The 12,612-nt window shown below is 34.2% G+C and overlaps 1 protein-coding gene across 1 annotated transcript; it reads right to left on the reverse strand.

Moving 5' to 3' along the window:
• Window positions 1–4,663: 4,663 nt before the first annotated feature.
• Window positions 4,664–10,699, reverse strand: LOC145594357 (uncharacterized). The gene is made up of 3 exons (XM_081650685.1): window positions 10,367–10,699; window positions 5,398–5,494; window positions 4,664–4,893 (listed from the first exon to the last, which is right to left on the reverse strand). The coding sequence occupies exons 1-3, from the start codon at window positions 10,697–10,699 to the stop codon at window positions 4,664–4,666; spliced, it is 660 nt and encodes a 219-aa protein (XP_081506811.1).
• Between the last annotated feature and the right edge of the window lie 1,913 nt (window positions 10,700–12,612).

A 12,612-nucleotide genomic window follows, 5' to 3' on the forward strand; every position in this document is an offset into this window, starting at 1 on the left:
TTGAGCTATTATATTTAATAAATTTTGAAATTTGAATATAGAAGCTTCTATATTACAAATACAACCTATCAATTTATCCTTAAAAAATGAAATAATTTAAAGTTGTACACTTATAAATAGACTCATACATTAAAATATGTATTAGGCAAAGTTGAACAGGTATTATATCATAATTTTGATAAAAATCTAAAATTTTCAAAATATAGATATTTTGTACAAGGTGCATATTCTCATTTATATTTATCCATTTTTTTAAAAAAAAAATGTGCAAATTATAAAAATAAATTATAATATAAATCATGCATCGCATGGGTTTTAACCTACTTACATAATAAAATCCAAATGTTGTGTGAAATTTACAATAGTCTTTTGAAAAATGACTATCATAAGCCTAATTATGTGGCGGAAGGTGATTGGATATAGTTATCCACATCAATTTTGACTTTTCAATGCCTTATATAATTAAAATCATTTTTCTAACTTTCGAAATTCTTTTTTTTTTTTTCAAAAAATTGAATATTCTAATTTCTGAAATTCATTCTTTAACTTCATAATTAATTTCAAAATATCAAAATGTAAAAATTAGATTAAAAACATTGTTCATGAATGTTCCTCATCCTGAGTTCCATCCAATTTCCGAGGAAACTTTGTTTTAAATGACCAGGATTACGATTACAAGATCGTTCGTGTTACCGACTTTTGTAGTCAAGGTAATAAAATGAGGCAAGTTAGTGTTAACAATCGTTTCAGATTAGAACCTGGTGGAATAACAATGTTGTTCATTGGATATTTTAGTGATGTTCATTGTCTTCGTGGGTTTGATCTTGGCTTGGAGAAATGGATTGACATGCCTTTACCCAATTTGTCGAGTGTTCGTGACACCCCTGTGTTTTATATCTTCTTGATTAAAATTGGGATTGTTCATGAGATTTTGGAAGACAAATACCTTATAATCGAAAATTCAAATTCAAAGCTCTTTTTCACCCAATTGGACTTCCTTTGCATCCTCAATCTTTGTCATATTTTCTAGCCCGAAAACGATAAATAATCTTCCACGGAGCTGATTCAACTTCCCCAACTCCCTTACCCTAGTCCCATCTCCAATAGCCAACACAAATTTATCCAAAGTCCGCAAGTTCGTTAATTTCTCGATTTCAAGTGGCATCTCCATTAAATAGGTATACGGAATATACAAATGTCGAAGTTTCCCAAGCGATTTAATACATGGAACCTTCTCAAGATTATAGCATCCTTTCAAGCAAAGTGTTTGGAGATTCTAAAGATCGCTGATTGAAAGTGGCAGCTCTTTTATTCTTCTAAAAAGGTAGCGCGAGTGTTATAAATCACTAATACATTCTGGCAAAATTTCAATTTCATCCGAATTTGGAGATAGAGTGCGTATATGACAGAATTTTTCAAAGAAATAAGAATTTGGCTTGTTCGAGCTTGAACGAGCTTTTAAAATTTATACAAGGCACTTACGTTATTTTTTTTGCTAATTTCGAGCTCAATCCCGATCCATAAGGGTTAGAATAGCCCCTAAAACCTTAACCGAATATTTTTCGATATATAAACCGATGAAAAAGTTAAATCGAGCTGCAATTTACAATTTATAAGAACTTTGGGCTGCATTTTGCAATTTTTTTTTAAATGGCTGCAATTTGCAAAATACAAACTTTAAATTACTGCATTGACAAATTTTTCTTTTTTTTTATGTACAAAAATAGAGGAAATTTGAATTTTGATAAGAATAAATGCAAGTTCGATCTAAATTGAGGTTTCACCGTCTTTTACAAGAAACTCCAAAATAGTTAATTTTACTCAAACTATTGAGAGTGATTCATCATTAACTTGTTATATATCTATAACTTTATACTAAAGGCGAAACCAGGAATGACACATGTCCTGGTTAAAAATTTTCCCTCCAAAATTTTTTTTTAATTATTTTTTGGCCAAAGCTTCTTAGAGAAGTTTTTAATACAAACTATATCTTCTATAACTTTATACTAAAGGCGAAACCAGGAATGATACATGTCATCTCCTGGTTAAAAATTTTCCCTCCAAAAGTTTTTTTTTTTATTATTTTTTGGCCAAAGCTTCTTAGAGAAGTTTTTAATACAAACTATACAATAATATTTCACTTCCTATTTGATAAGTATATTCCATTTGTACACATTCAAACAAAGATATTTTTTATGCAATAAAAGTTTTCTATCTATAACTTTGTGATATAATTCATAGTTATTTTTATTAGTCGTGCATATATTATTCTCTCTGTTTTCTTTAGTGTGATAAAATTTTTTTTTTTTTTTTTTGTAATTATAGAACTTTCATCCTATTTTGCAATTAGGTATAATTTTTAATAATTAAATAATAGTGTTAGACTAATGATAAGTATTAAGTATTAAAAATCACCGTGCATGGCACGGTACTTAACCTAGTTTAAGAAAAAAAGAGTGTATTCATCATAGAAAAGACTACAAGATTTAAAACTGCAACTAAAAACTTCTTTGTTAAATATGGAAGAGAAACTATAGAGAGATGAGAGAAAATTGTTACGTTGTATTTCATATTCCATCTAGTACGGGATATATATACATGTACATTACCTAGGGTTCCATCAACGGATAAGACCAAATACCCAACTCTAGCGTATTCTAGATAGTACATGGGATAATAGTCATCCATATTTAGATATTTTCATAACACTCCCCCTTGGATGACTATATATTACATTAAACAATAACTAACATTTACTATAAAACCCGTACTATAATGTGCATAAGATGCTGCCTCGTTAAAAACCTTACCAGGAAAACCCAGTGGGAAAAAACCATGGTAAGGAAAAAAGAGTGCAGCGCGCATTAACTCCCCCTCATGACTACATCACTTGAGATCTCTAAGGCAACGCAATCCAATGCCGTGAGCTAACCTTTTGAATGTGGATGTTGGGAGCGCCTTAGTAAACAAATCTGCCAAGTTTTCACTCGACCGGGTCTTAAGGACTTTTATATCGCCATTTTTCTGGAGATCATGAGTGTAGAAGAATTTTGGTAAAATGTGCTTCGTTCTATCACCTTTGATATACCCTTCCTTAAGCTGCGCGATGCATGCTGCATTATCCTCATATAAAATTGTTGGAACTTCTTTCTCGGAGTTTATGCCACAATCTGTCTGAATATGTTGAATTACAGACCTTAACCATACACATTCACGACTAGCCTCATGGATTGCCAAAATTTCTGCATGGTTAGAAGAAGTAGCTGCAATTGTTTGTTTCATAAAACGCCAAGAAATAGAAGTACCTCCACACATAAACACATATCCAATTTGTGATCTAGCATTATGAGGATCAGACATGTACCCTGCATCTGCAAAACCAATCAAACTTTCTTTGGATAGATTAGAGAAAAACAAACCCATATCTTTCGTACCTTGAAGGTAACGAAGTACATGCTTAACCCCATTCCAATGCCTTCGGGTGGGGCATGAGCTAAATCTTGCCAACAAATTTACTGAAAATGATATGTCAGGTCGTGTATGACTAGCAAGATACATTAATGCCCCTATTGCACTTAAATATGGTACTTCAGGACTAAGAATCTTTTCGTCATTCTCCCGAGGTCGGAAGGGATCTTTTTCTACATCAAGTGCTCTAACAACCATAGGGCTAATCAATGGATATGATGTATCCATAGAAAATCTTTCAAGAATCTTTTCTATGTATGTTGACTGGTGCACAAGGATTCCATTCTTAAGGTGTTCAATTTGTAACCCTAGGCAAAACTTAGTTTTTCCAAGATCTTTCATGTCAAATTCTTTCTTTAAGCACTCTACTGTTATTGAAATCTCTTCAGGAGTTCCAATAATATTCAAATCATCAACATATACAGCAATTATGACATATCCTGATATAAATCTCTTTATAAAAATACATGGGCATATAGGGTCATTCTTATACCCTTCTTTCAACAAGTACTCACTTAGTCGATTATACCACATACGCCCTGATTGTTTCAATCCATATAGAGATCTATTCAATTTTATTGAGTATTGTTCTCGAGAACCTGAATTTGCTGCTTCTGGCAGTTTAAATCCTTCTGGGAGTTTCATGTAAATGTCATTATCCAGTGGGCCATATAAGTAAGCTGTAACTACATCCATCAAGCGTAAATCAAGTCCTCTTATTTCCAGACTGATTAGAAATCTAAAAGTAGTTGCATCCACCACAGGAGAGTATGTCTCCTCATAATCAATACCGGGTCTTTGTGAGAATCCTTGTGCAACTAATCGGGCCTTATATCTTACAATATCACCATTTTCATTTCTCTTTCGTACAAAGACCCATTTATATCCCACTGGTATTACACCTTCAGGTGTACGGACTACAGGTCCGAATACTCCTCTTTTTTCAAGAGAAAATAAATTCAGTTTCAATTGCTTCTTTCCATTTTGGCCAATCGCTTCTTTGTCTACATTCATCAATGGATTTTGGCTCATGATCCTCATCATCATTCATGACATCTAATGCTACATTGCATGCAAAAACATCATCGACGTCGATTTGGTTTCGGTTCCATGTAATTTCAGACATGATAAAATTTGTTGAAATTTCTTCATTATCAGGTACCTGAATATCCTTTTCCATCATGTCTAAGGTCTCTTATGGAGATCCTTCAAAATTAATAGCTTCCTCGGTCTGGCCATTATCAATAGTTGCTCCTTTTCTCTTCCGAGGATGTTTATCTTTGGAACCGATGGGTCTACCACGCTTCAGGCGTGCTTTAGAATCATTTGCAACTTGGGCTTGTCCTTCTGGGACATCAATTTTAATAGGAGCATTTTCAGCTGGTATGTGTGACTTTGTCACTTTCTTTGGGTCAGTAAATGAGTCTGGCAATTGATTTGCTAAGTTCTATAAATGAATTATCTTTTGGACTTCCAACTCACATTGTTTAGTACGAGGATCTAGATGAGATAATGATAATTCATTCCAACTAATTTCCTTTTCCAGCTGTTTGTTTTCTCCCCCTAATGTTGGAAAAACTGATTCATCAAAATGGCAATCTGCATAACGAGCCGTAAATAAATCTCCTGTAATTGGCTCTAAGTACTTAATTATCGATGGAGATTCATATCCAACATATATCCCTAGTCTTCTTTGAGGGCCCATTTTAGTGTGTTGTGGTGGAGCAATTGGAACATATACTGCACATCCAAATATTCTCAAATGGGATACATTTGGTTCTTGACCAAAAACCAATTGTGATGGGGAAAACTCATGATGACTTGTCGGCCTGATGCAAATTAGTGCTGCTGCATGTAATATAGGATGCCCCCAAGCAGAAATTGGGAGCTTAGATTTCATAAGTAATGGTCTAGCTATTAACTGCAAACGTTTAATTAATGATTCCGCAAGACCATTTTGTGTGTGAACATGTGCTACAGGATGTTCAACACTGATCCCAATTGACATGCAATATTCATCAAAGGCCTGGGATGTGAATTCACCAGCGTTATCAAGACGAATAACCTTAATAGGAAAATCTGGAAAATGTGCTCGTAATCTGATCAACTGAGCAAGTAGTCTCGCAAACGCCAGGTTGCGAGTTGATAACAATGATACGTGTGACCATCTAGTTGATGCATCTATTAAAACCATGAAGTATCTAAATGGCCCACGCGGGGGATACATTGGTCCACATATATCCCCCTGTATACGTTCTAGAAAAGTAATTGATTCCCTGTATACGTTCTAGAAAAGTAATTGATTCGAAATTTATTTTAGCTGGTGATGGCCAAAGTATTAACTTTCCTATTGAGCAAGCAGCACATGAAAAACTATTATGAAGAATCTGCCGGCTCTTCAATGAGTGTCCACATGAATTTTCAAGTATTTTTCGCATCATTATTGAACCGGGATGGCCTAACCGGTCATGCCAAACTTTAAAGTCATCAGTAAACTTCTGGTTTACTATAGCATGTGATTCAATTGTATTGATTTTTGTATAGTACAAACCAGTGGAGAATGTAGGTAATTTCTCCATAATAAGTTTATCGCCTTGAGTTATACTTGTGATTTGAAGGAATTCATTATTTCCTTCACTAATTGTCTCAATATGGTATCCATTTTTTCGAATATCTTTAAAACTTAGTAAATTTCTTTGAGACTTAGGGGAGTATAATGCATCAATAATTTCCAATTTTGTTCCCCTTGGCAATAAAACACTTGCTCTTCCAGAGCCTTCTATAATTTTTGTACTACCTGATATAGTACTCACATTAATTTCTTTCATCATCAATTGCGAAAAATATTTCTTATTCTTAAGTATGGTGTGAGTGGTAGCATTATCAACTAGACATAAATCTTCACCACTGGTTGATGATTGAGCTCCAAAAGAATTCATATTCTAATAGAATTAAAGGAACTAAAATAAGATTCACAATATTAAATAACTTAAATTAATAATGATGATAATGAAATATCCGAAAACATAAAAATGTCCAAAAACATAAAATTGTCCAAAACAATTATCCCATAAAGCATAAAGTCATAGTACTACGATAAAATTATAAAATAATATGCAAGCTAATTAATAGAGTTTATTTTCCAGTGGATCATAATTTATTCAATTGTTTTCTTCAGGATTAGGTAAGAAATCAGCCGCTTCTAGGTGAGTTGTATCACCGCAATCAAAATCACCTTCGCCATCTTCATACACTAAATTTGTTTCCACTTTCTTTCCTTTCACTACAAGAATCAGGTCAAATAGCGACGAATCAGTTCCGACGGACCTTTAAATCCGTCGGAAATATTGATATTTCTGACGAATTTATTTTCTGTCGGATATTTCCGACGAATTTAAACATTCCGTCGGAAATCCGCCGGAAATTTCCGACGGAAAATTAATCCGTCGGAATAAGTAAACATTCCGACGGAATATTCCGTCGAATAAGGTTAATTCCGACGGAAAAATATTCCGTCGGAAATTTTCGAGGACTAAATCCGTCGGAATTATAATTTTTTTTAAAAAAAAACATTTTTTTATACTAACCCTATTTCCCTTCATCTTTTCCGCCTCTTTTCACTTTCTCCTTCATATTCTCTTTCTCTCTCCTCTCCTCTCCTCTCCTCTCCTCTTCACTTTCCTCCTTCTCCTCCATCTTCTCCCCTCGATCTTCTCCTCCATCTTCTCCGTCCTTCGTCTCTTCTCCTCCATCTTCTCCGTCCTTCGTCTCTTCTCTAATCCTCCATCTTCTCCTCCTCTCCGTCTCTTCTCTCTCCAGCCACCACCAACATCGACCGCAACGTCAACCACCACCAACGTCGGCAGCAACAACGAACGCAACAGCAACAACAACGACGCAGCAACAATAAGCACGACGCAATAACAACAACATCCAACAACTTTCAAGGTTTTTGTTTTGTAGATCTAGTTTTAATTTAGGTTAGATTGTAGATCTAGTTAATTTCTTTGTAATTGTTATGTTAATTTATGAATTTTAGTGGATAATTGTATATTTTTGTAATTGTTATGTTAATTTATGAATTTTATTAGATAATTGTGTAAATTTTTTCGATTTTGTTGTTAATTTAAGATTTTTGGGCTAATTTTCGTTTTGTGGTGTTAATTTTCGATTTTTTGGGGGTGGATTTCATTTCGTTGGGGTTGATTTTCATTTCGTTAGGTTTAATTTTCGTTTTTCAGTGTTTAATTTTCGTTGTTTTTGGTGTTTTAGGGATTTATTTTCATTTTTTGGGGTTCATTATTGGGGTGGTAATGTTGGTGGTGGTGGGATAAGAACGGGCTGGTGGTTCTGGGGTGGGGATGGTGGTTTTGGGGTGGGACTGGTGGTTGTGGGGTGGGGGTTGGTGGTTCTGGGTGGGCTGCTTTTTTTTTTGTTTTTTAAATTGAATTTTCCGACGGAATTTCCGTCGGAATTTTCCGGCGGAATAATATCCGTCGGAAATTTCCGACGGACTTTCCCGAACCTAAAATTCACTTCCGGCGGACAGAATTCCGTCGGAATTTCCGTCGGAAAACATGTTTCCGACGGAAATTCCGTCGGAAAAGGGCCTTTTTGCGACAACGTGTATTGCGACAACCAGTTCCGACGGAATTCCGTCGGAAAACAGGTTTGCGACGGAAAGTAAGGTGTTTCCGACGGAAATTTTCCGTCGTTATTTGACTGTTTTCTAGTAGTGTTTCTGTTTGATTGATTGTTGATAAAGGTCTACTAGATGTTTTGGTGTGCGACACTGGTAGAGGGAAAATAATCGGTCGTTGGACGATCACCCTAAAACCAAACAATATTTCTACCTAAACCAACCTAAGACAAGTCTAGGGTAAGTAGAGGATCGTATCCACAGGGAATGGGTAAGTACACCGAGAGTATGAAACGGTTGCAATCTAGTTCGGTCACAAATTGGGGGTTTCAATTAGATAACTACTATGGAGACAAACACTAGGGGGAAATAGGGATCGACTCCAACCAAACCAACGGATCAAAACAATAGGCAAGCATGAACACAAATTGGGTGATAGAGAGGGCACTCAATGTAATAAGAATTCCTAAACCAAACTCAACTAACAAGATAGGCCAACCAAGTCTTAACAATGAGAAGTAGACTACTAACTCGGGTTTGTCTTTCGATCGGTCCAAGAAAGCATTAAAGCACAAGCAATTGAGATTTCTCACCTAATTGTTGCAACTAAGGCTACTACATCATTCAAACAAGGAACCATAATCAAGAGGAGATTAGCATAACCATATAAGAAAAGGCTCACAACTAGACTTCATCTCTCAATGCAAGCATAGAAGTGAATACATGAGCAATAAGTGACCATCCAATTACACATGCAATTAACCATCTCTTTAACAATCAATCATCAATCCAAAATGAACATGCAAGCACAAACATCAATCAACCCATGGCTTGGTTGGGTCTTCACCCAACCCCTAGCTAATTAACTACTCACTAAACATGGTGAGGGACATCAAAACAACAAGTTCTAATCCAAACATTAAGTTAATAAGTTAAGAGGAGTAGTAGGAATAAGGTAGATTGGACATGTAACAACAATTAAGCAAGATCAAGAGAGAAATTAACAATTCAAAGTAAATAAAAACTGAAATTAAAGAGTAAGAGATAGAGGAAAGAGATTACTTAAAATGCTTCAAAGTTGAGAAATTGTTGAATTCAAGAGAACAATCTTCAATTAATCTACTACAATGATTGAGTTTGAGAAGATCTAAGCTAATTAATGAGGGTTGAGAAGAACTAAGAGCCTAAGAAAACTAAAAGGAAAGAAGCTGATCTTCTCCAAGGAAGAGGATGCAGAAAACTGAAGCCAAGGGTAGTATTTATACACCCCGAAATAACATTGTAAAATCCGCCCAAAAAGTCGGGTCTGCATGTAGGAGCGCCCGCTCCTACATAGAGGAGCGCCCGCTCCTCAGGCTGGAGCGCCCTCTCCTGGCTCTTGCGCGCCCTCTTCTCCTGCAGCAATTTGAGGCAGTTTGTAGGAAAACAGGGAGGAGCGCCCGCTCCTATATAGGTGCACGCCCGCTCCTAAAAGTGCAGGGGAGGCAGAATGTGGCAGTTCAGGCAGGAGCGCCCGCTCCTAAAAGGCTGCACGCCCGCTCCTGCTTTCCTTTGCTTCCAGAGAGTATTTCTTCATGCTTATGCTATTTAGCCCATTTTTCATCATACCTACAAGCACGAGCACACACATAAAAAGAAACGAGGAAGCCAAAAGATGCAAATTAGCATAAGAGGAGTTAGAAAAAGGGATTAGAGTAGGGGAAAGAGTACAAAATTGTGTTTAGAAAGCCATGATAAGTGGACAAATAAAACACTTATCAGACACACACGAGACCAATGGCCTTTTCCTCCACAACGATAGCATATATTTTCATTTTTATCCTTCTCATTCTTATTTCCATCTTTGTTGTCCCAATTCTGGTGGGAGTATGAGTTCCTAAAATGACCACCTCGACCACGACCATATCCACGTCCGCGGCCGCGACCACGGCCTCGACCACGACTGCTGGCATGATCTCTAGCCTTTTGCTCTTTCCCACTATAGGATGTCGCATTCGCTTCAGGGAATGGAGTAGAGCCAGTTGGGCATGATTCATGATTTTTCATTAATAGTTCATTATTTTGCTTAGCCACAAGGAGACAAGATATCAATTTAGAATATTTTTTAAAGCCCTTTTCACGGTATTGTGTCTGCAGAACAACATTGTTTGCATGAAAAGTAGAGTATGTTTTTTCTAACATTTCTGCATCCGTGATTTTCTCTCCACATAATTTCAATTGTGATGTAATTCTAAACATGGCTGAGTTGTATTCACTCACAGACTTAAAGTCTTGTAATCTTAAATGTAACCAATCATAACGAGCTTTTGGTAATATCACAGTTTTCTGGTGGTCATACATTTCCTTTAGATTACTATAAAGGACTTGTGGGTCTTTGACAGTCAAGTACTCAGTCTTAAGGCCTTCATGAAGGTAATGGCGAAAGAATATCATAGCTTTAGTCTTATCTTGGCTAGTTGCAGTGTTGTTTTCTTTAATAGTGTCACCAAGCCCCTTTGCATTTAAATGTATTTCAGCATCTAACACCCAAGACAGATAGTTGTTTCCAGTAATAGCAAGAGCAACAAATTCAAGTTTTGCAAGGTTTGACATGATTTACTGATATATAAAACAATATTATAAATTAGGAACAAAAATCGTATAATAATAATATATATATGCTAAGTTTCAATTAAGGCTAAGTTCAAGTAATTAATTATAATAGAATTGCGTATTGAACCTTGAGGAAGGTTACTGTGTATATTATTAGCAATCTCACTCAAGAGTAATAAATAAAATTAAAACAACAAATGATATATTTCATTAAATAAAGAACTAGATTATACCATAAATTTTAGCTTTTGATTATTACGTCAAATATTTTAAACAAATTTTATCTTGTTAAAAATCATGTTGTCAGATAAAAAAAAACTTAATCTTAGAATTCTTTGATTATCATACTTTTCTGGGATTATTCCTACGGGATAGCATGTGGAACTTATAATAGTTAAATATTCATTCTTAAAATAAGAGATCATGAATATGCAATATTTGCCCACTGATTATTGACACGTTTGATAAATGCATCCACAATCATAACTTTATGTAGAACACTTGTCATACTAGTATAATACATATTGAATATTAAATTGGAAAGAAAAATAGGTGTATATGTATATATGATATAATCTATAATGAAGAATACAAATATAATGGAGAATACAAATAACATTCGTATCAATATACAATCCAGAAGTAACTTAAATTTGTTTCAGATATAGAAATAGCATGCAACTTTAATACTAGCTTAGCACATTAATCACATAACGATATAGGTTTACGGAGTATAATTAATCAATTGGAGTAGCCTATACTGTACGCTAAGTTATACCGAACAAGAAATAATTAAAGGCAACAAATGAACATAATCAATTTATACACAAAAACTGGTCATATTGGTGAAGCGTATTGTATAAAATAATTTCCCGATTAGTAGTACAAAATCGTCTAACAACAATTGAAGTTTTGCAATTATGATGTGAATTATATATTGACTAAAACAGATATATAAGTTAATCAATACTTCGTATTTAGCAATATTGGATACATCAATAATATTAGGCTATTAGATATGTGAAACAAAGATAATATAGAATAATAATTCCAAAAATTAATAGACTTAAATCATTTATACAAAGCACAAGTTAACCGCAAATTCTATGCTACTCCTGAAGTACCGTGTATGGTACTCCAGATTTATAAAATTTATGTTATTTTAATATGAACTTCTTGTTATTTTAATTTATATATATGTTATTTTAAAATAAGTATATGTTATTCTCACCAAAAATTAAGTATATGTTATTTTATATTTGCAAGTTGTTTTTTTTTTCAACATTGATCCTTTCGCTGTACTCTAGATTATAAAATTCATGTTATTTTGATGTGAACCTCTTATTATGTCAATTTATATATATGTTATTTTTTAAAATAGTACATGTTATTTTAATAAATGCATTTTTTTATATATATACATGATGTTTAAGTAAATAAGTGAATAACATATTCTTTTAGCAAAATAACACAAGGTTTTAAGCAAAATAACGTAAGACTTATGCAAATAACTCAAGTATATTGGGTATGGAGTAGTGGAGTACTGTGATCCAGGAGTATATAATACTAATTGCAAATTAACAAATTTTACCAAATCACTTAGAGACCTTGTATAACCGAAGAGAAAAACTATGCTAGCACACACTATTAATGGGGAACAAAGACTAAATCTACCCTGTACAGTCCTACTCTATCAAACAATCATTATGTGCATAATACTACGTATATAATAGTCAGATATGATTTCGATTGAATTAATTACTCTTTTTGACTAATACATATACATATTCTTATTCTTATATGTAAACTTATTAACCTACAATAATTTGATGGAATAACAGAAATAGGCATACCTTTCAAGTTTTTTTTTTTAACAACCAATCGTCGTATAGGGTTAAACCTTCGTCTTGATT

This window comes from Chenopodium album, chromosome 19 (genome assembly GCF_948465745.1).
Source record: "Chenopodium album chromosome 19, dcCheAlbu1.1, whole genome shotgun sequence".
Classification (NCBI taxonomy): Eukaryota; Viridiplantae; Streptophyta; class Magnoliopsida; order Caryophyllales; family Amaranthaceae; genus Chenopodium; species Chenopodium album.